This window comes from Salvelinus alpinus, chromosome 31, assembly GCF_045679555.1.
Source record: "Salvelinus alpinus chromosome 31, SLU_Salpinus.1, whole genome shotgun sequence".
Classification (NCBI taxonomy): Eukaryota; Metazoa; Chordata; class Actinopteri; order Salmoniformes; family Salmonidae; genus Salvelinus; species Salvelinus alpinus.
Genome location: NC_092116.1, coordinates 37474678 through 37500971, shown reverse-complemented (window position 1 = coordinate 37500971; position 26294 = coordinate 37474678). Strand labels below are relative to the sequence as shown.

General features: G+C 43.4%; 2 protein-coding genes across 3 annotated transcripts in view; both read left to right on the top strand.

Moving 5' to 3' along the window:
• The first annotated feature begins 3758 nt into the window (after positions 1 to 3758).
• Positions 3759 to 9070, top strand: LOC139561064 (E3 ubiquitin-protein ligase Topors-like). 2 transcript variants are annotated; one of them, XM_071377882.1, is made up of 5 exons: positions 3759 to 4386; positions 5449 to 5711; positions 7009 to 7168; positions 7286 to 7411; positions 8145 to 9070. In XM_071377882.1, exons 3-5 carry the CDS (start codon positions 7115 to 7117, stop codon positions 8196 to 8198), a joined length of 234 nt encoding a protein of 77 aa, XP_071233983.1. In that variant the 5' UTR covers positions 3759 to 4386; positions 5449 to 5711; positions 7009 to 7114; the 3' UTR covers positions 8199 to 9070. The 2 variants fall into 2 exon arrangements, with proteins under 2 accessions (XP_071233983.1, XP_071233982.1); XM_071377881.1 differs by having other exon boundaries at positions 5449 to 7168.
• A 2533-nt stretch (positions 9071 to 11603) lies between these two features.
• The window catches only part of rigi (RNA sensor RIG-I), a 36096-nt gene continuing 21405 nt past the window's right edge, over positions 11604 to 26294 (top strand). Inside the window, exons 1-8 of the mRNA XM_071377880.1 lie at positions 11604 to 11887; positions 16946 to 17077; positions 17187 to 17368; positions 20293 to 20443; positions 20559 to 20717; positions 21357 to 21569; positions 22802 to 22961; positions 23055 to 23148. Of these exons, the coding sequence (XP_071233981.1) occupies positions 11782 to 11887; positions 16946 to 17077; positions 17187 to 17368; positions 20293 to 20443; positions 20559 to 20717; positions 21357 to 21569; positions 22802 to 22961; positions 23055 to 23148 (1197 nt within the window). The 5' untranslated portion in view covers positions 11604 to 11781. The remainder of the gene's footprint in view (positions 11888 to 16945; positions 17078 to 17186; positions 17369 to 20292; positions 20444 to 20558; positions 20718 to 21356; positions 21570 to 22801; positions 22962 to 23054; positions 23149 to 26294) is intronic.

Genomic DNA, 26294 nt, shown 5'->3' with positions numbered 1-26294 from the left:
ACTGGTCTGTAGTTGTTGACATCGGAGGGATCGAGTGTAGGTTTTTTCAGAAGGGGTGCAACTCTCGCTCTCTTGAAGACGGAAGGGACGTAGCCAGCGGTCAGGGATGAGTTGATGAGCGAGGTGAGGTAAGGGAGAAGGTCTCCGGAAATGGTCTGGAGAAGAGAGGAGGGGATAGGGTCAAGCGGGCAGGTTGTTGGGCGGCCGGCCGTCACAAGACGCGAGATTTCATCTGGAGAGAGAGGGGAGAAAGAGGTCAGAGCACAGGGTAGGGCAGTGTGAGCAGAACCAGCGGTGTCGTTTGACTTAGCAAACGAGGATCGGATGTCGTCGACCTTCTTTTCAAAATGGTTGACGAAGTCATCTGCAGAGAGGGAGGAGGGGGGGGGAGGGGGAGGAGGATTCAGGAGGGAGGAGAAGGTGGCAAAGAGCTTCCTAGGGTTAGAGGCAGATGTTTGGAATTTAGAGTGGTAGAAAGTGGCTTTAGCAGCAGAGACAGAAGAGGAAAATGTAGAGAGGAGGGAGTGAAAGGATGCCAGGTCCGCAGGGAGGCGAGTTTTCCTCCATTTCCGCTCGGCTGCCCGGAGCACTGTTCTGTGAGCTCGCAATGAGTCGTCGAGCCACGGAGCGGGAGGGGAGGACCGAGCCGGCCTGGAGGATAGGGGACATAGAGAGTCAAAGGATGCAGAAAGGGAGGAGAGGAGGGTTGAGGAGGCAGAATCAGGAGATAGGTTGGAGAAGGTTTGAGCAGAGGGAAGAGATGATAGGATGGAAGAGGAGAGGGTAGCGGGGGAGAGAGAGCGAAGGTTGGGACGGCGCGATACCATCCGAGTAGGGGCAGTGTGGGAAGTGTTGGATGAGAGCGAGAGGGAAAAGGATACAAGGTAGTGGTCGGAGACTTGGAGGGGAGTTGCAATGAGGTTAGTGGAAGAACAGCATCTAGTAAAGATGAGGTCGAGCGTATTGCCTGCCTTGTGAGTAGGGGGGGAAGGTGAGAGGGTGAGGTCAAAAGAGGAGAGGAGTGGAAAGAAGGAGGCAGAGAGGAATGAGTCAAAGGTAGACGTGGGGAGGTTAAAGTCGCCCAGAACTGTGAGAGGTGAGCCGTCCTCAGGAAAGGAGCTTATCAAGGCATCAAGCTCATTGATGAACTCTCCGAGGGAACCTGGAGGGCGATAAATGATAAGGATGTTAAGCTTGAAAGGGCTGGTAACTGTGACAGCATGGAATTCAAAGGAGGCGATAGACAGATGGGTAAGGGGAGAAAGAGAGAATGACCACTTGGGAGAGATGAGGATCCCGGTGCCACCACCCCGCTGACCAGAAGCTCTCGGGGTGTGCGAGAACACGTGGGCGGACGAAGAGAGAGCAGTAGGAGTAGCAGTGTTATCTGTGGTGATCCATGTTTCCGTCAGTGCCAAGAAGTCGAGGGACTGGAGGGAGGCATAGGCTGAGATGAACTCTGCCTTGTTGGCCGCAGATCGGCAGTTCCAGAGGCTACCGGAGACCTGGAACTCCACGTGGGTCGTGCGCGCTGGGACCACCAGATTAGGGTGGCCGCGGCCACGCGGTGTGGAGCGTTTGTATGGTCTGTGCAGAGAGGAGAGAACAAGGATAGACAGACACATAGTTGACAGGCTACAGAAGAGACTACGCTAATGCAAAGGAGATTGGAATGACAAGTGGACTACGCGTCTCGAATGTTCAGAAAGTTAAGCTTACGTAGCAAGAATCTTATTGACTAAAATGATTAAGATGATACAGTACTGCTGAAGTAGGCTAGCTGGCAGTGGCTGCGTTGTTGACTTTGTAGGCTAGCTGGCAGTGGCTGCGTTGTTGACACTACACTAATCAAGTCGTTCCGTTGAGTGTAATAGTTTCTACAGTGCTGCTATTCGGGGGCTAGCTGGCTAGCTAGCAGTGTTGATTACGTTACGTTGCGTTAAAAGAACGACAATAGCTGGCTAGCTAACCTAGAAAATCGCTCTAGACTACACAATTATCTTTGATACAAAGACGGCTATGTAGCTAGCTATGTAGCTAGCTACGATCAAACAAATCAAACCGTTGAACTGTAATGAAATGAAATGAAAATGTGATACTACCTGTGGAGCGAAGCGGAATGCGACCGGGTTGTTGAGTGCGGAAGTTCTATTCGGTAGACGTTGGCTAGCTGTTGGCTAGCTAGCAGTGTCTCCTACGTTAAGGACGACAAATAGCTGGCTAGCTAACCTCGGTAAATTAAGATAATCACTCTAAAACTACACACTCTAAACTACACGATTATCTTGGATACGAAGACAGCAAAGACAACTATGTAGCTAGCTAACACTACACTAATCAAGTCGTTCAGTTGAGTGTAATAGTTGCTATAATGTTGATATCATGGATGGGCAGTCCTGTATAGCCTCATAACATGGTTATAACTATAATGTTGATATCATGGATGGTCAGTCCTTGCATCCACAGCTCTGTCTATTAATCTGAGAGTGGTTACATTTCTCCAGGCCCATCCCTCAGCTGTTTACCAAAACAGAGGCTGGGCAGCTGTTTTGTTATTGTTCCATCTGTGGATTTGCCCTTTAAACACCTGCATATTATCAAGATATCAAAGAGTCGTCTACTAAAAGGTCAATAACAGGCCTGTAGTAATGCAGCATATGGCATTCATTTATCACATGTAAATAACCCTTTTCAGTAGTGCTCAAAGCCATTCTATGAGCTCAGCATTTATTTTTCAACTGGAATCAATGAGCCAAATCAGTCCTCCATGACAACATCATAAACAACAGAGTAAGGCTGGCTAATAAGTCTTTAGTTTTGGGGGTCATGCTCAGGTAAAACAATTTGGCTAATGTATACTTCTATATTTCCAAGTCCTATTCTTGAAGATTATGGGGTATAACATGTATTGGAATGACTGTAATTCTGATAGACTTTGGTTTTTAATGTAAAGATATAATTGAATCGTATTATTATATGTAGTAATAGAAAGCGGTGGGTTAGAAGAAGCCTACATAACCAACCCATAAAGTTACATTTAACATCCATATATGGCCAGCTATATAAACTTCAACATTGTTTTATCCTGCAATCGATGTCGTTCAATTGGTAACATACACTTGTCTTCTTCTAACGGAATGTAATCAGATTACGTTACTGAGTTAGGCTAATCCAAAAGTTAAATTACTGATTATAATTTTGGACAGGTAACAGATGACATTTAGAAAGTAGCTCAGCTATTGGCCACAGCTTGTCTGGCTGGATACGTTCAGTTGGGAGTTATGTGATTAGCTATGTACTGTAGCGTAGATAAATAGTGCAGCTCACCGTTTGTTATTGAAATGTAGACCTAGCTCACACTTTGGAAGTATTATCTCTGACAGTTAGCTAGTTAGCAAAACCAGTTGGCTAAAACAACCAGCTACGGGGGAACATAACAACTACTCACAACAGAGTAGAGTCTATCCAATGCTCGGTTGCTGATGTTCATCATCTTCAAGTTTGGTAGAAATTGACTCAAACCACGTTTTGTTTATCTGCGGTTAGCTGGCTAGCTGGTTAGCTGCGGTTAGCTGGCTAGCTGGTTAGCTGCGGTTAGCTGGCTAGCTGGTTAGCTGGCTTCCATGTCTATGACAACACGGATTGTAAACAACCGAGGGGTCACGCTTGTTGTCAGTCAATAGCTTCACTCTGGCGCCATCTGGCGGAATTACGGGCATTAAAAGACAATAACAATAGCTACTAGCACGGGAAATGATTACATGACAATTGTCCCATTTATAGATGAGATGTGGATATACTAATACTAATAAAACAAGATTAAATAGTTTATACCAACAACAACAACAAAAGTAGATGCAATTGAATCGACAAAAACCTATATTTTATATTCCTTGGCAACCAGAGGGTTGCGGAAAGTCCTCCAATATCCCAGAATCCTCTTTGTTGCCAATTGCGCGGCGCCTTCTGATTCAAAACAGTCTGCTACCTCGCCGACATTCTACCATATATGATTACAATTTCTACTATTATTTAGGTCTGAATTATTCTTAGTGTTGTCAGATAGCTAGCTGATGAGCTAGAGTAACGGATTCGGCGGTGTGATGTTTTGACTGTGAACCGGAGAACTCTGCAGGGATTCGAGTTGTCAGGCAGGAAGAGAGACGCTCATGAGCTAGCTACTCGGTTAGCCTGTCAGTTGACGAGCTATCTAACGTTAACTATAATCAACATCAAAGTTTTATTTTTTTAAATTATTATTAGTGCCAGCTAACTCGCTAGTGATGCAGCTAACCCGGGAATGGATGGTTAGCTAGCGTTCAAATTCGGCTACTGGAGACGACGTGTGGACAGACACGGAAGCAGCACGTTACCCAGCTGTAAAGGGTATGTGCTACATCTTGTGGATAAAGCCACACGTTTCACTCTACATATGAATCCTAACAAGTACATTCACTTTAAAACGTAGGTAGCTAAACAGGGAAATATCTAGGCCGTAAGACTAGATCACTGGTAACGTTGTTGTTGACCCAACAGCCCCACAGTAGGCTAGCCTACATTCATCTCAGCCCTACCTACACTTTAGGCAGCTCCGTTTCTCAAAGTGAGGTAATTGGGGAGTTGGATCAACTGACACTGTATCCAGGTAAGTCATGTTGTTGAACCGGTCCAGGCAGATGGGAGTCTTAGAGTCTGGGGACGTGACTGCAATAAAGTCTGAGGGCTCCTGTTCCTGACCCCCGCTCTAGAAGATGGCCCCTACTAAGACGAAGTTGCGTGTTTGTCCCGAGGGAGAGCGGAGAAGCAGAGAAGGTCAGGAACAGGAGGAATCCCTCCCTTTGTCGCAGTCTGTCTCGGCCGAGGAGTCTCCAAACTCTTAAGACTCGTATCTGCCGGTTCTACAACATAACTTACCTGAACAGGTGCCTCCATTGCTTCTGCTTCCTCTGCATACAGGAGTGGAACAACAACAAGGTAGGAGTGTGTCCCTAATTACACCCTTTTCCTTATATAGTGCACTACTTTTGACCAGGGCCTGTGCATTGCAAATGGCACCTAGGGCTCTGGTCGATAGCAGCACACTATACTAACCCACCAAGCAAAAAGGCAGTAACAGATCATAGTGTGGAACTGAGACAAATTGCCCCCCCCCCCCCCCCCTTGGTTTCACAGTAACTGTATGCAGTTACTGCTAACATGACCCCCATTTTCTTCAAAACACAATACAATTCAGGATACTTGTCCACATGATTAAGCATGTATTTAATGTAGCAAAAAATGACAACTCATTTTTGACCAAATGAGCATGTACTGCCCTTTTTGCTTGGTAAGGCAGTATAGGGAATAGGGTGCCAACAAAGGTGTTCAGGAAATCCTTCCTACCACCTCTAGGCTCTAGAATGAATAACGTTTTCCTTCTCTGATCTTTTATCTTAATCCTGTCTCTAGGTACAGTGTCCGCTGTGTAAGCAGCCGTTCTCCTCCAGCCTTACTCTCAAACCTCCTGTACCTGGAGAAAACAGGACCGCAGCTGCCATGGTGACCACCAGAGCAGGTGGTAACCATGGTGACCACCAGAGCAGGTGGTAACCATGGAGAGCGAAAGAGGAGGAGGGGGAGGGAGAGGAGACGGTCAGGACGAAGGTGGAAAGGGTGGGGAACTCCTCTTCTACCCCGGCCAGAGGATGGAGGGATCGATGGACAGATGAGAGGTCACTTTTTTGTTGTTGTATTGTTCAAGTTAGCAACCGTTTCTACACTCTGTTAGCTACAATAGCGCTGTTATGATTGATTAATTCAGTCTGGAATGGTCTGGCTGACTGGTTAGTCAGTAACGGTTTCTACACTCTGTTAGCTACAGTAGTGCTGTTATGGTTGATTAATTCAGTCTGGAATGGTCTGGCTGACTGGTTAGTCAGTAACCGTTTCTACTCTGTTAGCTACAGTAGTGCTGTTATGGTTGATTAATTCAGTCTGGAATGGTCTGGCTGACTGGTTAGTCAGTAACCGTTTCTACTCTGTTAGCTACAGTAGTGCTGTTATGGTTGATTAATTCAGTCTGGAATGGTCTGGCTGACTGGTTAGTCAGTAACCGTTTCTACTCTGTTAGCTACAGTAGTGCTGTTATGGTTGATTAATTCAGTCTGGAATGGTCTGGCTGACTGGTTAGTCAGTAACCGTTTCTACTCTGTTAGCTACAGTAGTGCTGTTATGGTTGATTAATTCAGTCTGGAATGGTCTGGCTGACTGGTTAGTCAGTAACCGTTTCTACTCTGTTAGCTACAGTAGTGCTGTTATGGTTGATTAATTCAGTCTGGAATGGTCTGGCTGACTGGTTAGTCAGTAACGGTTTCTACACTCTGTTAGCTACAGTAGTGCTGTTATGGTTGATTAATTCAGTCTGGAATGGTCTGGCTGACTGGTTAGTCAGTAACCGTTTCTACTCTGTTAGCTACAGTAGTGCTGTTATGGTTGATTAATTCAGTCTGGAATGGTCTGGCTGACTGGTTAGTCAGTAACCGTTTCTACTCTGTTAGCTACAGTAGTGCTGTTATGGTTGATTAATTCAGTCTGGAATGGTCTGGCTGACTGGTTAGTCAGTAACCGTTTCTACTCTGTTAGCTACAGTAGTGCTGTTATGGTTGATTAATTCAGTCTGGAATGGTCTGGCTGACTGGTTAGTCAGTAACCGTTTGCTGGCGTGTCAATAATAACTTGTGTTCAGAAAATGACGTGGCGTCACCAGTTGTGTTTGGACAGTGTAACACACATCCACTTTCTATGCTTGTTTAATTCAGGAGAGGTGGATTACCCATAATGCTCATTGACTGAACATTCCAATTTACCATGGCAATTATGCACCACAATAATAATTATATTTCTATGGTGAAGGACTGGTCTGTAAGCTTTGCAACCAAATCATTTTAGTGCAGCTAGTGTCAAGTCTTTTCAAGAGAAAAGGTTTGCAGTAATGTTGGACAAATCAAATCCTCTGAACCTTGGTTACAGTGGGAGCTGGCAGTGTTCCACAGCTCATTGGTCAACATCGTCCCGCGTGTCATCACCTCGCCAATCGCACGCCGTGATAGGGAGGGAGGGGGCGGGGTCATCCAGGATGAACTCCACCCCTTTCCAGCTGGCACGGATGGACCACTTCCTCCACGAGCTGGTGAGCACGCAGACATTTAAATACTTTGACTCCACAAATCCCGTTCTTCTAGGCTGCCGATGAGCGCACACACATCCTCTCCCTAACCCTCCTGTGTGTGTCTCTCCCTCATATCAGTTCCACCCGTTCTCCAAGGAAGCCTTTGACCAACTGGCCATCTATGACCCTCCGGCGTCGACCTACGAGGACGGTATAACATCATCAACCAGTGACAATGACCTCTCTGTCACCTCCATCTCAGAGGTATTGTTTTGTGACTACTTTTTGACTGAGTTGGAATGAGCTTCCAGTTGGCTCATTCACCCCCCCCCCCCTCTCCCCTGGAACTATTCCCCAGGTCGTTGAGGTCGTTGGGGTAAATTGTAAATTAGAAGGTGTTCTCAGTCAACTGACCTGGTCAAATAAATCAATAAAAGAATATTTGTTTTATTCTGCGTCCTATATGGCAGCCTGTTCCTTTTTTAAGTGCTCTACTGCCTGTGTGGTCCGCTGTGTATTCCACGGTGTATTCCACGGTGTATTCCACGGTGTAGTCCACGGTGTATTCCACGGTGTAGTCCACGGTGTATTCCACGGTGTAGTCCACGGTGTAGTCCACTGTGTAGTCCACGGTGTATTCCACGGTGTATTCCACGGTGTAGTCCACTGTGTAGTCCACTGTGTAGTCCATGGTGTAGCCCACGGTGTAGCACACGGTGGGGAATAGGCTGCCATATGGGACGATACCTTATAGTTGCTGCGCTGAGAGAGGAGAGCTGGCGAGGAAGTGTTACATTATACTGTGTACACTATGCTGTTCTGTTCATTTGACCATCTATCTCTCTATATATCTCTATCTATCTATATATCTCTATCTATATATCTATCTCTATCTATATATCTCTATCTATATATCTATCTCTATATCTCTATCTATATATCTATCTCTATCTCTATATCTATCTATATATCTATATATCTATCTCTATCTATCTAGGAAGAGGAGGGTGAGTCAGAGGGATGGAAAGAGAGAGACGGCAGCAAGAAGTAGCGCATTGTCGGTAACAGGAAGTAGGAGTGGAAGAGAGGAGCCGGGAGGGGAGGAAGAGAGGAGCCGGGAGGGGAGGAAGAGAGGAGCCGGGAGGGGAGGAAGAGAGGAGCCGGGAGGGGAGGAAGAGAGAAGTGAGGGAGGGGAGGAAGAGAGAAGTGATGGAGGGGAGGAAGAGAGGAGCCGGGATGAGAAGAAGAGAGGAGCCGGGAGGGGAAGAAGAGAGGAGTGAGGGAGAACATGGCTAAGACCATAGTACTCCACATACACTGGTGGAAGAGGATAATCAATAGTGTTGGACACTGGGTAATCTGACTAACACACCTGTTTGACCTGGCTGTGATACTGGAGGACGACTCCACCTGTTTGACCTGGCTGTGATACTGGAGGACTAGTCCACCTGTTTGACCTGGCTGTGATACTGGAGGACGACTCCACCTGTTTGACCTGGCTGTGATACTGGAGGACTAGTCCACCTGTTTGACCTGGCTGTGATACTGGAGGACGACTCCACCTGTTTGACCTGGCTGTGATACTGGAGGACGACTCCACCTGTTTGACCTGGCTGTGATACTGGAGGACTAGTCCACCTGTTTGACCTGGCTGTGATACTGGAGGACGACTCCACCTGTTTGACCTGGCTGTGATACTGGAGGACGACTCCACCTGTTTGACCTGGCTGTGATACTGGAGGACGACTCCACCTGTTTGACCTGGCTGTGATACTGGAGGACGACTCCACCTGTTTGACCTGGCTGTGATACTGGAGGACGACTCATGGTACTTTACTGAGTCAATTCAGGAAGCATTCAATGTCCTGTATTTGTGTTCACCATGGCAACCAGCAGTGTAAATAAAGAGATGTGCAGAAAGAGGATCAGCCTCTGTGGATCCTTTCCCCTTAATGTATTGTTGATGTCAGCCACGCCCATCTTTTCAAAGAAACGCCACATACAGTGGGGAGAACAAGTATTTGATACACTGCCGATTTTGCAGGTTTTCCTACTTACAAAGCATGTAGAGGTCTGTAATTTTTATCATAGGTACACTTCAACTGTGAGAGACGGAATCTAAAACAAAAATCCAGAAAATCACATTGTATGATTTTTAAGTAATTCATTTGCATTTTATTGCATGACATAAGTATTTGATACATCAGAAAAGTATAGTTTCCACTTGCCGTTACCTGGTAAATGAGCAACAACCGTCGTTAACCACAATGAGAATAAGGTGAGCGAACAGTCCACGCCAGGCAGGACCGTCTTTTAAAAAGAAACACCATTTATTTCCGTCTCTAGTTGAGTGAAATAGGTAGTGCTGTACTGGTCAAGATAATCCAGAAAATTGCGCTACTGTACACTCAGAAAACGGAATATTCTATTCTCTGCCATCTTTCCAAATAAAACACAATTTAATTATATCTCTATTTGAGCAAAATATGTAGTTTTGGTGTGATCACAAGAAAATCCTAATGATTCAGGTAAAGAGCCTCAGTCAGGCATCTGAATGTCCCATCATATAGTGAGAACAATTAGTTTCTCTGGCTGATATGGCTCCTACTTAGAAACACTATAACAGAAATGAATAGATGTCATTAACCTGTGTCAAATATAACCGCATAATTAACACAGACCCACCGCGGACCTTCGTGTGAAACGGCGTTCCGTGGTCTGTTTTTGTCAACGAGCTCAACGTTTTCCAAACACTGGTGGTCACCAGATGATGCTAATAGTTTAGGTAGTAAACACGTTTTCCAAACACTGGGGGTCACCAGATGATGCTAATAGTTTAGGTAGTAAACACGTTTTCCAAACACTGGTGGTCACCAGATGATGCTAATAGTTTAGGTAGTAAACACGTTTTCCAAACACTGGTGGTCACCAGATGATGCTAATAGTTTAGGTAGTAAACACGTTTTCCAAACACTGGGGGTCACCAGATGATGCTAATAGTTTAGGTATTAAACGATGCCTCCTCCGGTATGTTCTATTGTGAACTGTCTGGGTCTCGTTGTTGTATCCCTGTTTACAACTCAAAATATATTTTACTGATTTCAGTCGATTACTAAATTAATTGCAATACACTCGTCTCAAATATGTCATCACCCCCCTCCCCCACACCAACATATTCTGAAATTGCAATTCTGTCCCTTCTGAAATAGCCTTTTCTGTCGCCTCCACCCGTTTTATAAGTGGAATGTGATACACAACAAGTCATCGTTGTGCTTTAGGACCATGCGGACGCCTCCGAGCGGTCGGGTTGGCTGTTTGGAGTGTTTAATAAAACCTACTGGATTTAGGACTACGTGGACAACAAAGGAACAGTCTGTGTGAAGGCCTGGAGTCTTGAAATCCTGTGTAATATTTCCCTCTTCTCACAAGGGACACATTTGCCTCAAGGACCCACAAGGTCTAAATGGAACCCTATAGGGCATGGTCAAAAGTAGTGCACTATATAGGGAATAGGGTCTAAAGTAGTGCACTGTATAGGGAATAGGGTCTAAAGTAGTGCACGGTATAGGGAATGGGATCTAAAGTAGTGCACTATATAGGGAATAGGGTCTAAAGTAGTGCACTATATAGGGAATAGGGTCTAAAGTAGTGCACTATATAGGGAATAGGGTCTAAAGTAGTGCACTATATAGGGAATAGGGTCTAAAGTAGTGCACTATATAGGGAATAGGGTCTAAAGTAGTGCACTATATAGGGAATAGGGTCTAAAGTAGTGCACTATATAGGGAATAGGGTCTAAAGTAGTGCACTATATAGGGAATAGGGTCTAAAGTAGTGCACGGTATAGGGAATGGGATCTAAAGTAGTGCACTATATAGGGAATAGGGTCTAAAGTAGTGCACTTGGGTGCTAGTTGGGACACAATCCGAGTTACTGTTATGACATGATTACGGTGTTAAAACAAGATGCCTTTTTTGCATAATATTGTATAATAAATTATCACAGGGAATTCGTCCTAATAAAACGTGTCATAACCTAAATGTTTTAATGTAATGGTACAGAACATTATTTTCATCATTTGAATAAGTTGAGTCATGATCAAATAAACTATTATCATTACAAGTCATAAATGGTTATGTCACTTGATCATCTTTCAGTCTGTTTATTCGTCACTTGATCATCTTTCAGTCTTTGCTATTTCATTGATGCAGTACCTCTACTATTGATCAATGTAATCTCGTATGGTATATACTGAATGTTATTTGGCACAGATTAGTTCACCACGACCATAGAGACTGATTTTTTTGTCTTTTTTTTGCGTTGCCCTCGCTAGTGGGTTACGTAACGATTAGCCGAGTCCAAAACTGATCCTAGATCTGGGTCTAACTACCCTCTAGGGACTTTACTGAGGCAGGTGTTTCGTTTTATTGTCACTCGGGAAGTTTCGGTTTCGTTTCTTCAGGCTGGCGAGGCCGAGGCGTGGTTTCCACTGACATGTATAGGAGATCAGCTGAATCAGTACGACCAAATATCACGGAACACTACACCACTATACCCGTTGAGCAGCTGTCAGCTTAATGCAAGAGACATAGGCAATATCTCTCCGCTATCAGTTAATCGATTATTCATCGATCATGTATGAATTTGAGAAGCGCAATCTACAGAGGTTTAGTAAATACGTGGTTCATATTTTGCGACCGTCTTACGTCAAAGGCTTCATGACAACTTACCTGCATCCAGGTACAGTATGTATAATGTCGCTTTGTTGCTTTACCTACTAACGATAGTCTGTAAAGTTACTTTACCTTTGTTATCCTGTTTTAGCTACTAACGTTAGTCTGTAAAGGTCCTTTACCTTCGTTGTCCTGTTGTTTTAGCTACTAACGTTAGTCTATACGGTTGTTTTACCTTTGTGTTCCTGTTTTAGCTACTAACGTTAGTCTATACGGTTGTTTTACCTTTGTGTTCCTGTTTTAGCTACTAACGTTAGTCTGTAAAGGTCCTTTACCTTCGTTGTCCTGTTGTTTTAGCTACTAACGTTAGTCTATACGGTTGTTTTACCTTTGTGTTCCTGTTTTAGCTACTAACGTTAGTCTATACGGTTGTTTTACCTTTGTGTTCCTGTTTTAGCTACTAACGTTAGTCTGTAAAGGTCCTTTACCTTCGTTGTCCTGTTGTTGTTTTAGCTACTAACGTTAGTCTATACGGTTGTTTTACCTTTGTGTTCCTGTTTTTCATATCGACAGACACGGTCAGCTTTTGATTTACATGATTTTGTTCTTATTTCGAATGCAATTCTACAAAACAATGATTTTGTTTTTATTTCTGTCTCTGTAACGCTGACAAATGGTTTGCATGTAGAGAAATGACTGCCGTTGTTGTGCCAAAAAGCTACCGCCTGCCAGACCCCCCTCAGACGACCACCACCACCCCCCTTTGCGTGAACGCGCACGCATTCCATTTTTAATTGCCGCGATTTGCGTGGACGCGCACGCACTCAATATTTCATTCCTGCGACTAGCCCGCTAGTTGAGATTTCTGTTCATGTTAGGCTGCGTTTCATTTTATTTTATATGTCGGTTTGATCGCGGAGGGGAGGCACTAGTAATATCTGCAGTTTTCGGTTTGGCTATTGGTTTCAAGTGTATTAGTCTATAAATAAATCTCTTTGCCAAAACTCGTCATCTCTCCCATGTCTTATTCGACTAGTAGCTGTTCTGAAATGTTTTGTTGCTTGCCTACATTTGACTCCCTCCTCTGTGTTTTAGTATAACACACATACATTCATTAGTCATTTCGGTTGCCTATCCTGATGTGGAATGTGTGCCACAGGAAGTACTTGACTCTAAGCTACAAAATTAAGGAAATTAGAAGGGGGGGGGGGGGGGGGGGGTTCGGCAAAGCTATTTTCTTGCTGAGTATATAGAAACAAACATTTATTTTAGAAACATTTTGTAATCTTTAAGAAAATAAAGATGATACACAAAACATCACAGAAAGTTTAGTTTGTTAACAAACATTAAATAGGAAATACAAATGTCTATCTTTGCGTAATAAGATATAAAATGACAAATCACTTACTGGAACAGAGCCCTCTTTTTGGGATGGCAGCATAACCTTTCAAGTTTAGACAGACAGACACACACACATATTATACACACATATTACACACACACATTACACATTACACATACATTCACACATATTATACACACATATTACACACACATATTATACACACATATTATACACACATATGGCACACACACATTTTACACACGTCTATGTGTTCACATGTATATTCTGTATTATGTGTGTAGTTCTTAGTTCTTAGTTAAACAGCACATATACACATGTTGCTCCCATCGCCACGTTTGTTTTGGAAAACACATGGTGACACGTGTAAATACAAACGTATCATTACATTCTTTATCATCTGTGATGTTGATTATATACCGTATCTTTTCCATAGCAGTGCAGCCATATCACCTTATAGTCAGAAGAACAATGAGTGTGTCTCTTTGTGGGTATATGTTGGATCTTGGACAAGCCCACAGTGATGGAAAATAAATCACTTCATTCTGACCTTTATTGTATATCATGATATCTGTGAGGCAAGACAATACCATGTGTTATGATTTAAAAAGACCAAACCAAAAACCTGTTGTGTCATTTTGAGGTTAAACTACATTTAGAAATAAGGACAGGGGAGAATCAATGTACCTTTTTAGCAAATCAAATGTAGTTTAATGTTATCAATTTGTACAGTATATGCTGAAACCATAAATGCATGCTATGGTAGATTGGGTATTACATGATGGAATCTACCATATTCTAAAATGTAACATATCCAGTATATTATATGCAATATAATAAGTATAAAACTGCTACCTACCTTGTTCACTGCTAGAGTTAAACCACAAACAACATGTGTTTTTATTATAAACACAGAGCAACAGGTAGAATGTGTATTCCTAGTACAAGAGTAAAATCAGTATCAAAATGCTTTTTCAATAGGTGGTTATATAATCAGCATTTACAACCAGCAAGGGACTTTACAGTTATGATGCCTCCAGCTCAACTCATTCAATCAATTAGGCAACAGCACACAGCCAAGTCTTGGTGATTTCCCACCGAATCCTTATAAGAGAAAGACAACTTCAAGAATGCCGCAGTTGTAGATCACAGAGAAAGAGCGACAGTACAGCACTTTATCCAGGCCGAGAGGTATGAAGGAACTGGTCGTTTTCTGTCCCTGTAGGCTACAATTATAATCGCGAACATCATGTGAGGTGCAGTAGGGAGCCTTTCCAGGGGGCTAGTCAGTGGAGGGGAATCTGAGAATGCAGGGATTCCACCAGGGTGGGAGTTGATGTAGTCAAATCTCAATAATCTGGGATTATCTAACATCTGAGAATGGAGGGATTCCAGCAGGGTGGGAGTTGATGTAGTCAAATCTCAATAATCTGGGATTATCTAACATCTGAGAATGGGCAGGTCTTCCCTCAGATGAAGAGCATCTCTGTGTTGCTGATTATGTGCTGTCATCCAGGTGGAAATGTCACCTGCATATCTGATGTAGGAAAAGTTGAGTGTCCTGTGAATATGTTTATGTACTGTACATGTATGTGTATATATATCTTGGTCTATAATTGTTGTATTTTTTAATTTCTATAATTATTATCATTATTGTGTTTTGTGGCTGAGGGGTGGGTGGAGGGTTGATGGGGATGGTGGAGGTGGAGGTGCTGGGGGTTTCCTATGGAGGGTTGCTGGGGGTGTCCTATGGAGGGTTGATGGGGATGGTGGAGGTGGAGGTGCTGGGGGTTTCCTATGGAGGGTTCCTGGGGGTGTCCTATGGAGGGTTGATGGGGATGGTGGAGGTGGAGGTGCTGGGGGTTTCCTATGGAGGGTTGCTGGGGGTGTCCTATGGAGGGTTGATGGTGGAGGTGGAGGTGCTGGGGGTTTCCTATGGAGGGTTGATGGGAATGGTGGAGGTGCTGGGGGTGTCCTATGGAGGGTTGACGGGGATGGTGGAGGTGCTGGGGGTGTCCTATGGAGGGTTGATCTTTTTCGCCCAGAGTACAAATTTTAGATTTGTTATTGTTATTATTATTTTATTATTACTACTGTACCTACATTCTTAATAACTAAGACAGAAAAAGTGTTTTAAAAAATGTAGAAAAAGCCAAAAGAGGGAAAGCACGATGGGGGATTGAGGGATGGGTAGAGAGAACAGTAGAGGGCTCTGAAATAACCACTTCCTTTTGTGACTAGAGTCTAATACTTCCTGTGGCACACATCAGAGGGTGTGATAGGTCACCAAAAACGATTATGAAGTATGCCAGGCCTTGCAGTCCCAAGATAGAAGGGGGGGAGAATTTCGTCAGGCAAGAAAATAGCCTTGCCGAAATCCTCCCCCTTTTAATTTTGTGTCTAGAGTCAAATACTTCCTATAGAACAAACTTCACATCAGGATAGGCAACCACAATGAATAATTAATAGACTAATACACTTGAAACCAATAGCCAAACCGAAGACTGCAGACATTACTAGTGTCTCCCCTCCGCGATCAAACCGACATAAAAAATAAAATGAAACGCAGCCTAACATGAACAGAAATCCCAACTAGCGGGCTAGTCGCATCAATGAAGAATTGAGTGCGTGCGCGTTCACGTGAAGGGGGGGGGGGGGATTCTGGCAAGGGGGGGCTTTTCGGTACAACACCGTTACTTCCATCTTTACACCCCTAGAAAGTGTCAATGTACAGCAATTCTAGCTTTTCTGCCCTTTACAGTCTCTCCTCTCCCTCTCATTTCACATGTAGACCTACATTGTAGTCATTTAGCAGACACAGCGACTTACAGCAGCAATTAGGGTTACCTGACTTGCTCAAGTGAGCTCTTAGCCGCTAGGCTACCTTTCCACTTCCTCTCCTCTTCTTCCTCTCCTCTTCCTTTCCTCATCCTCTCCTCTTCTCTTCCTCTCCCTCTTCCTCGTCTCTTCCTCTCCCTCTTCCTCTTCTCTTCCTCTTCTCTTCCTTTCCTCTCCCTCTTCCTCTTCCTCTCCTATTCCTCTTATCTTCCTCTCCTCTTCCTCTCCTCTTCCTCTTATCTTCCTCTCCTTTCCCTCTTCCTCTCCTCTTCTCTTCCTCTCCTCTTCCTCTTCCTCTCCTCATCCTCTCCCTCTTCCTCGTCTCTTCCTCTCCCTCTTCCTCGTCTCTTCCTCTTCCTTTCCTCTCCCTCTTCCTCTTCCTCTCCTATTCCTCTTATCTTCCTCTCCTCTTCCTCTCCTCTTCCTCATATCTTCCTCTCCTTTCCCTCTTCCTCTCCTCTTCCTCTTCTCTTCCTCTCCTCTTCCTCTCCTCTTCCTCTTCCTCTCCTATTCCTCTTATCTTCCTCTTCCTCTCCTCTTCCTCTTCTCTTCCTGTCCTCTTCCTCTCCTCTTCCTCTTCCTCTCCTTTTCCTCTCCTCTTCCTCTCCTCTTCCTCTTCCTCTTCCTCTCCTCTTCCTCTCCTCTTCCTCTCCTCTTCCTCTTCTCTTCCTCTCCTCTTCCTCTCCTCTTCCTCTCCTCTTCCTCTCCTCTTCCTCTCCTCTTCCTCTCCTCTTCCTCTTCTCTTCCTCTCCTCTTCCTCTCCTCTTCCTCTCCTCTTCCTCTTCTCTTCCTCTCCTCTTCCTCTCCTCTTCCTCTCCTCTTCCTCTCCTCTTCCTCTTCCTCTCCTCTTCCTCTCCTCTTCCTCTCCTCTTCCTCTTCTCTTCCTCTCCTCCTGAAATGAACCTTTTGTGTTCTGCGTTCCAGAGGTTGCAGAGAGGATCCTATCAGAGGAGAGTAAGTCTGTGACATCAGCAGCCCAGGTGTTTCTAGACCAGGTGTGTCTCCTGGACGAACTGGGATGGTACCAGGCCCTGCTTGACGCCCTGGACGCAGAAGGTAGGTGTGTGTGTGTGTGTGTGTGTGCGTGCGTGAGTGCGTCCGTCCGTCCCCTGGACGAACTGGGATGGTACCAGGTCCTGCTTGATATTGTTGTTATTGTCTCTAGACTATAAGGGTCTGTGTGAGGCCATGAAGGAGTGGGACTTTCAGACCCTGGAGAGCACCAAGCTACACAGAGTGTTTCTGGACCGGATAGAACCCCTCTTCACCAAAAAGATCAAACCCAGAGACCTGCTGCTACACCTGGGAGATTGTCTCAGAAAGAGAGAGTGTGAAGAGATACAGGCGGTGAGTTATATAGTCATAATATACTAGTTATATAGTCATAATATACTAGTTATATAGTATTAATATAGTCATTATATACTAGTTATATAGTAATAATATAGTCATAATATACTAGTTATATAGTCATAATATACTAGTTATATAGTATTAATATATATATAATATACTAGTTATATAGTAATAATATAGCCATAATATACTAGTTATATAGTAATAATATAGTCATAATATACTAGTTATATAGTCATCATGTAGTCATAATATACTGTTTATATAGTATTAATATTAGTAGTAGTAGAGGGTTAGAGCATTCCATACCTGTAATATTGTAGTAGTAGTAGAGGGTTAGAGCATTCCATACCTGTAATATTGTAGTAGTAGTAGAGGGTTAGAGCATTCCATACCTGTAATATTGTAGTGTTAGTAGAGGGTTAGAGCATTCCATACCTGTAATATTGTTGTTGTAGTAGAGGGTTAGAGCATTCCATACCTGTAATATTGTAGTAGTAGTAGAGGGTTAGAGCATTCCATACCTGTAATATTGTAGTAGTAGTAGTAGAGGGTTAGAGCATTCCATACCTGTAATATTGTAGTAGTAGTAGTAGAGGGTTAGAGCATTCCATACCTGTAATATTGTAGTAGTAGTAGAGGGTTAGAGCATTCCATACCTGTAATATTGTAGTAGTAGTAGTAGTAGAGGGTTAGAGCATTCCATACCTGTAATATTGTAGTAGTAGTAGAGGGTTAGAGCATTCCATACCTGTAATATTGTAGTAGTAGTAGTAGTAGTAGTAGAGATTTAGAGCATTCCATACCTGTAATATTGTTGTAGTAGTAGAGGATTAGAGCATTCCATACCTGTAATATTGTAGTAGTAGTAGAGGGTTAGAGCATTCCATACCTGTAATATTGTAGTAGTAGTAGTAGTAGTAGTAGAGGGTTAGAGCATTCCATACCTGTAATATTGTAGTGGTAGTAGAGGGTTAGAGCATTCCATACCTGTAATATTGTAGTAGTAGTAGTAGTAGAGGGTTAGAGCATTCCATACCTGTAATATTGTAGTAGTAGTAGTAGTAGTAGTAGAGGGTTAGAGCATTCCATACCTGTAATATTGTAGTAGTAGTAGAGGGTTAGAGCATTCCATACCTGTAATATTGTAGTAGTAGTAGAGGGTTAGAGCATTCTATACCTGTAATATTGTAGTAGTAGTAGAGGGTTAGAGCATTCCTTAGCTGTAATACTGTAGTAGTAGTAGAGGGTTAGAGCATTCCATACATGTACTATTGTAGTAGTAGTAGTAGTAGTAGTAGAGGGTTAGAGCATTCCATACCTGTAATACTGTAGTAGTAGTAGTAGAGGGTTAGAGCATTCCATACCTGTAATATTGTTGTAGTAGTAGAGGGTTAGAGCATTCCATACCTGTAATATTGTTGTAGTAGTAGAGGTTTAGAGCATTCCATACCTGTAATATTGTAGTAGTAGTAGAGGGTTAGAGCATTCCATACCTGTAATATTGTAGTAGTAGTAGAGGGTTAGAGCATTCCATACCTGTAATATTGTAGTAGTAGTAGAGGTTTAGAGCATTCCATACCTGTAATATTGTAGTAGTAGTAGAGGGTTAGAGCATTCCATACCTGTAATATTGTGGTAGTAGTAGTAGTAGAGGGTTAGAGCATTCCATACCTGTAATATTGTAGTAGTAGTAGAGGGTTAGAGCATTCCATACCTGTAATATTGTAGTAGTAGTAGAGGGTTAGAGCATTCCATACCTGTAATATTGTAGTAGTAGTAGAGGGTTAGAGCATTCCATACCTGTAATATTGTAGTAGTAGTAGAGGGTTAGAGCATTCCATACCTGTAATATTGTAGTAGTAGAGGATTAGAGCATTCCATACCTGTAATATTGTAGTAGTAGTAGAGGGTTAGAGCATTCCATACCTGTAATACTGTAGTAGTAGTAGAGGGTTAGAGCATTCCATACCTGTAATATTGTTGTAGTAGTAGAGGGTTAGAGCATTCCATACCTGTAATATTGTTGTAGTAGTAGAGGGTTAGAGCATTCCATACCTGTAATACTGTAGTAGTAGTAGAGGGTTAGATCATTCCATACCTGTAATATTGTAGTAGTAGTAGTAGAGGGTTAGAGCATTCCATACCTGTAATATTGTAGTAGTAGTAGAGGGTTAGAGCATTCCATACCTGTAATATTGTAGTAGTAGTAGAGGGTTAGAGCATTCCATACCTGTAATACTATAGTAATAGTAGAGGGTTAGAGCATTCCATACCTGTAATATTGTAGTAGTAGTAGAGGGTTAGAGCATTCCATACCTGTAATACTGTAGTAGTAGTAGTAGAGGGTTAGAGCATTCCATACCTGTAATATTGTAGTCGTAGTAGAGAGTTAGAGCATTCCATACCTGTAATATTGTAGTAGTAGTAGTAGAGGGTTAGAGCATTCCATACCTGTAATATTGTAGTAGTAGTAGAGGGTTAGAGCATTCCATACCTGTAATATTGTAGTAGTAGTAGAGGGTTAGAGCATTCCATACCTGTAATATTGTAGTAGTAGTAGAGGGTTAGAGCATTCCATACCTGTAATATTGTTGTTGTAGTAGAGGGTTAGAGCATTCCATACCTGTAATATTGTAGTCGTAGTAGAGGGTTAGAGCATTCCATACCTGTAATATTGTAGTAGTAGTAGAGGGTTAGAGCATTCCATACCTGTAATATTGTAGTAGTAGTAGAGGGTTAGAGCATTCCATACCTGTAATATTGTTGTGTTGTAGATAGAGAACCAGAAGGGGCCTATAGCAGCAGCAGAGAGGCTGACTGACTGTTATATTGTTGTGTTGTAGATAGAGAACCAGAAGGGGCCTATAGCAGCAGCAGAGAGGCTGACTGACTGTTATATTGTTGTGTTGTAGATAGAGAACCAGAAGGGGCCTATTGCAGCAGCAGAGAGGCTGACTGACTGTCTGAAGAGAAGTGATAAACAAAACTGGTTCAAACTGCTGAAGTCGGCTCTGTTCAACTGTGAACTGACTGAGGCCCTGCAGCTACTGGAACCTGACACAGGTAGGACACACACCACACACACACAACACACAACACACACACACCACACACACACACACACACACAAACTAGCTCTCAGATGGCTAACGGCTGTGGTCTTTTCCTTTCCTACCAGAGTCATCAGTGTCTAAGATGGAAGTGGGTGATGAGGAGGAGGGTGAAACCGTGACGACTGTCTCCTTTCAGTACACTGAGCAGTCTGACGACGATGATGGGATGCTGATGAGCGGCAATCACTTGACACCCTCTGAAACCCCGCCCACCTCTGCAACAGGTAGCCACTCACATGTTAAATAGGTTTAGTGAGCCCTTATATTCTTAGTTCTACCTTCTCTACCCTTAGTGCCTTGTTCTAAATTCTGTGTTCTATGTTCTAAATTCTACATTCTTTACCCTTCGTGCCTTGTTCTAAATTCTGTGTTCTATATTCTACATTCTTTACCCTTCGTGCCTTGTTCTAAATTCTGTGTTCTATGTTCTAAATTCTACATTCTTTACCCTTCGTGCCTTGTTCTAAATTCTGTGTTCTATGTTCTAAATTCTACATTCTTTACCCTTCGTGCCTTGTTCTAAATTCTGTGTTCTATGTTCTAAATTCTACATTCTTTACCCTTCGTGCCTTGTTCTAAATTCTGTGTTCTATGTTCTAAATTCTACATTCTTTACCCTTCGTGCCATGTTCTAAATTCTGTGTTCTATATTCTACATTCTTTACCCTTCGTGCCATGTTCTAAATTCTGTGTTCTATGTTCTAAATTCTACATTCTTTACCCTTCGTGCCATGTTCTAAATTCTGTGTTCTATGTTCTAAATTCTACATTCTTTACCCTTCGTGCCTTGTTCTAAATTCTGTGTTCTATGTTCTAAATGTTATGTTCTAAATTCTTTATTGTCTATGTTCTATATTGTCCAGGAGCCAATATTGGTGTTGGTGAAGTCCAGAAAGGAGGAGAGAAGAGGCTGAGAGAGGATGAGGATGAGGAGGAGAGAGGAGGAGGAGGAGGAGGAGGAGGAGGAGGAGGAGGAGAAAAGAGTAGAGGAGGAGAGAAGAAAATGAGAGAGTATCAGAGAGAGCTGGCTGAACCGGTGTTTCAGGGCAAGAACACAGTCATCTGTGCCCCAACCGGTGAGACAGGCTGCTGGGGCACACACACACACACACACACACACACACACACACACACACACACACACACACACACACACACACACACACACACACACACACACACACACACACACACCCTGTCTAAATGAGGAAGGGTGGCTGGGCGGAGGAGGTTTGAAGAGTATTCCTTTTTATAGGACTATTGTTTTATTTCACTGTCATAAGATACTAATCATCTAACAGATACCAATCATCTGACACCATTAGGTTAATATCTAACACCATTAGGTTATCAGATACTAATCATCTGACACCATTAGGTTATTATCTAACACCATTAGGTTATCAGATACTAATCATCTGACACCATTAGGTTATCAGATACTAATCATCTGACACCATTAGGTTATTATCTAACACCATTAGGTTATCAGATACTAATCATCTGACACCATTAGGTTATTATCTAACACCATTAGGTTATCAGATACTAATCATCTGACACCATTAGGTTAATATCTGACACCATTAGGTTATCAGATACTAATAATCTGACACCATTAGGTTATCATCTAACACCATTAGGTTATCAGATACTAATCATCTGACACCATTAGGTTATCATCTAACACCATTAGGTTATCAGATACTAATCATCTGACACCATTAGGTTATTATCTAACACCATTAGGTTATTATCTAACACCATTAGGTTATCAGATACTAATCATCTGACACCTTTAGGTTATCAGATACTAATAATCTGACACCATTAGGTTATTATCGAACACCATTATGTTATCAGATACTAATCATCTGACACCATTAGGTTATCAGATACCAATCATCTGACACCATCATTATTCTTGTATTGGAGGTAGTCTAGTTATATTAACATAACATAACATATTAACTAGTTAACATCTGGGAACTGTGGTACATATGAATTAGATGGAAGTAGAACATTCCCAAATGGCACCCTATTCCCTATATAGTACACTACTATAGACCCTATTCCCTATATAGTACACTACTATAGACCCTATTCCCTATATAGTACACTACTTTAGACCCTATTCCCTATATAGTACACTACTATAGACCCTATTCCCTATATAGTGCACTACTATAGACCAGGGGGTCATTTGGGAGACTTCCTTAATGTTCATCCAATGGGAGAAGTTTCCTGTCCGTCGAAATTTTTTAAATAAGGTTGATTGAGTCATTGATTGATTGACCATCTTTCCCAGGCTGTGGGAAGACGGTGGTTGCCCTGGCGATCTGTGAGCAGCACCTGAAGGTCAAGGGTAAGGGGGCGAAGGTCGTCTTCATGGCAACCAAGGTGGACGTCTTCAACCAGCAGTATAAACTGTTCCAGGATCATTTCCAAGAGAAAGACCCTGACATCAGGTAGGACTGACACACATATACACACACACACATGCACACGCAAAGACACACACATGCACTTTTTTTTACTTGTTGTATGTGTATCTATCTCAGGATCGACGGCCTTTGCGGTAACCTGGGCGACCAGCTGTCGATGAAGGTGGTCATGGAGAACAATGACATCATCGTCTTAACCCCTCAGATCCTGGTATGCACACGCTCCAGTGGAGGCTCCTCAGAGGAGAAAGGGGAGGACCATCCTCCTCAGTGAATTTCAGACAAATAGTAATAGTGAAACAAAACAAAAAATAATAACATTAGCTAAAACTATACTAAATATATTCACGTCACCAAATTACTGATTAAAATACTGTTTTGCAAAGAAGGTCTACAGTAGCCGCAACAGCATGTAGAGTATGTAGAGTAGCACCATGATGTAGCCGGAGGACAGCTAGCTTCCTCATTTAGTCTACTCAACAACCTGACTCAAACAGAGAGGAATGATGTTTATGTTCACCAGCGGGCTACACTGCAACTCTTCCAGTCAAAGTAAGCGTTGAGTTTTTGTCTATTACCACCGGGAGTCTATTACCACCGGGGCCCCACCGGTGTAACCTGTTAAATTGCTTGCTGTACACCGGTGGTCGCCAACCGGTCGATTGCGATTGACTGGTCTATCTTCAAGGCATTCCTAGTCGATCACCAAACATTTCTGTAGAAAAGCCAACGATAAAGAAACAAAGGCTAGTGCTCCTTTTGTTATTATTTGTGTTGCGCTGTTGGCGGAAGGTGCACTTGATTCAGAAGTCCTGTTGGCGGTAGGTGCACTTGATTCAGAAGTCCTGTTGGCGGTAGGTGCACTTGATTCAGAAGTCCTGTTGGCGGTAGGTGCACTTGATTCAGAAGTCCTGTTGGCGGTAGGTGCACTTGATTCAGAAGTCCTGTTGGCGGTAGGTGCACTTGATTCAGAAGTCCTGTTGGCGGTAGGTGCACTTGATTCAGAAGTCCTGTTGGCGGTAGGTGCACTTGATTCAGAAGTCCTGTTGGCGGTAGGTGCACTTGATTCAGAAGTCCTGTTGGCGGTAGGTGCACTTGATTCAGAAGTCCTGTTGGCGGTAGGTGCACTTGATTCAGAAGTCCTGTTGGCGGTAGGTGCACTTGATTCAGAAGTCCTGTTGGCGGTAGGTGCACTTGATTCAGAAGTCCTGTTGGCGGTAGGTGCACTTGATTCAGAAGTCCTGTTGGCGGTAGGTGCACTTGATTCAGAAGTCCTGTTGGCGGTAGGTGCACTTGATTCAGAAGTCCTGTTGGCGGTAGGTGCACTTGATTCAGAAGTCCTGTTGGCGGTAGGTGCACTTGATTCAGAAGTCCTGTTGGCGGTAGGTGCACTTGATTCAGAAGTCCTGTTGGCGGTAGGTGCACTTGATTCAGAAGTCCTGTTGGCGGTAGGTGCACTTGATTCAGAAGTCCTGTTGGCGGTAGGTGCACTTGATTCAGAAGTCCTGTTGGCGGTAGGTGCACTTGATTCAGAAGTCCTGTTGGCGGTAGGTGCACTTGATTCAGAAGTCCTGTTGGCGGTAGGTGCACTTGATTCAGAAGTCCTGTTGGCGGTAGGTGCACTTGATTCAGAAGTCCTGTTGGCGGTAGGTGCACTTGATTCAGAAGTCCTGTTGGCGGTAGGTGCACTTGAATCAGAAGCCCTGTTGGCGGTAGGTGCACTTGATTCAGAAGTCCTGTTGGCGGTAGGTGCACTTGATTCAGAAGCCCTGTTGGCGGTAGGTGCACTTGATTCAGAAGTCCTGTTGGCGGTAGGTGCACTTGATTCAGAAGTCCTGTTGGCGGTAGGTGCACTTGATAGAGGGAAAGGAACGGGGAGGAACTAAATCCGACTGAGGGAAAAAACGTTTGAACTGTCATCCAATTTGGGATTCCATCTTTCTAGAGCTTTTCGGACTTTCCACCTGAAGATCACTGACCTCATGATTTGACCTCGTGACCTCATGATTTGATCTCGTTTTTTTCCCCGAGTTCCTAGTTGTCTTGAAAGCCTCATGACCATCGGATGCAGGTACCATCAGTCATGTTTAAAATATTAAACCTGAGCCTTAAATCTCGGCTTGCTTTTTGACTCATAAAAAAAGGTCGATGACCACAGCTGTACTCTGTGCTGTGTTATTTGTACACGTGGATTGGATTGTTCTAGTTTGTTGACTATAGCGTTAGTATGGTGACAACGATGTAGGCTGTGCAGCGGTTAGCGGTCATGATATGAAGGTTTGGATTGGAAAGGTTTTTGCTCTTGAGCACAGACAGGGTTGATGGACCAAGCGAAAAGAAAAGGTGAGAGCGCGTAGATGCGAGAAGGAATTATATATACAACGAGAAGTGATCATGCTGTTTGTACGTGGATGCTATGACAGTGATCATGCTGTTTGTATGTGGCTGCTATGACAGGGATCATGCTGTTTGTATGTGGCTGCTATGACAGGGATCATGCTGTTTGTATGTGGCTGCTATGACAGGGATCATGCTGTTTGTACGTGGCTGCTATGACAGGGATCATGCTGTTTGTATGTGGCTGCTATGACAGTGATCATGCTGTTTGTATGTGGCTGCTATGACAGTGATCATGCTGTTTGTATGTGGCTGCTATGACAGTGATCATGCTGTTTGTATGTGGCTGCTATGACAGTGATCATGCTGTTTGTATGTGGCTGCTATGACAGTGATCATGCTGTTTGTATGTGGCTGCTATGACAGGGATCATGCTGTTTGTATGTGGCTGCTATGACAGGGATCATGCTGTTTGTATGTGGCTGCTATGACAGGGATCATGCTGTTTGTATGTGGCTGCTATGACAGGGTCATGCTGTTTGTATGTGGCTGCTATGACAGGGATCATGCTGTTTGTATGTGGCTGCTATGACAGGGATCATGCTGTTTGTATGTGGCTGCTATGACAGGGATCATGCTGTTTGTATGTGGCTGCTATGACAGTGATCATGCTGTTTGTATGTGGCTGCTATGACAGGGATCATGCTGTTTGTATGTGGCTGCTATGACAGTGATCATGCTGTTTGTATGTGGCTGCTATGAAAGGGATCATGCTGTTTGTATGTGGCTGCTATGACAGTGATCATGCTGTTTGTATGTGGCTGCTATGACAGTGATCATGCTGTTTGTGTGTGGCTGCTATGAAAAGTGAACTGTGTAACCTACACCTATCACTGTTACATTGAACTGGGTGAATATGAATGACAGTAACCTAAACCTATCACTGTTACATTAAACTGGGTGAATATGAATGACAGTCATCCAATATGCTGTAATAGAAATAAGGTCATGCTCATGAAA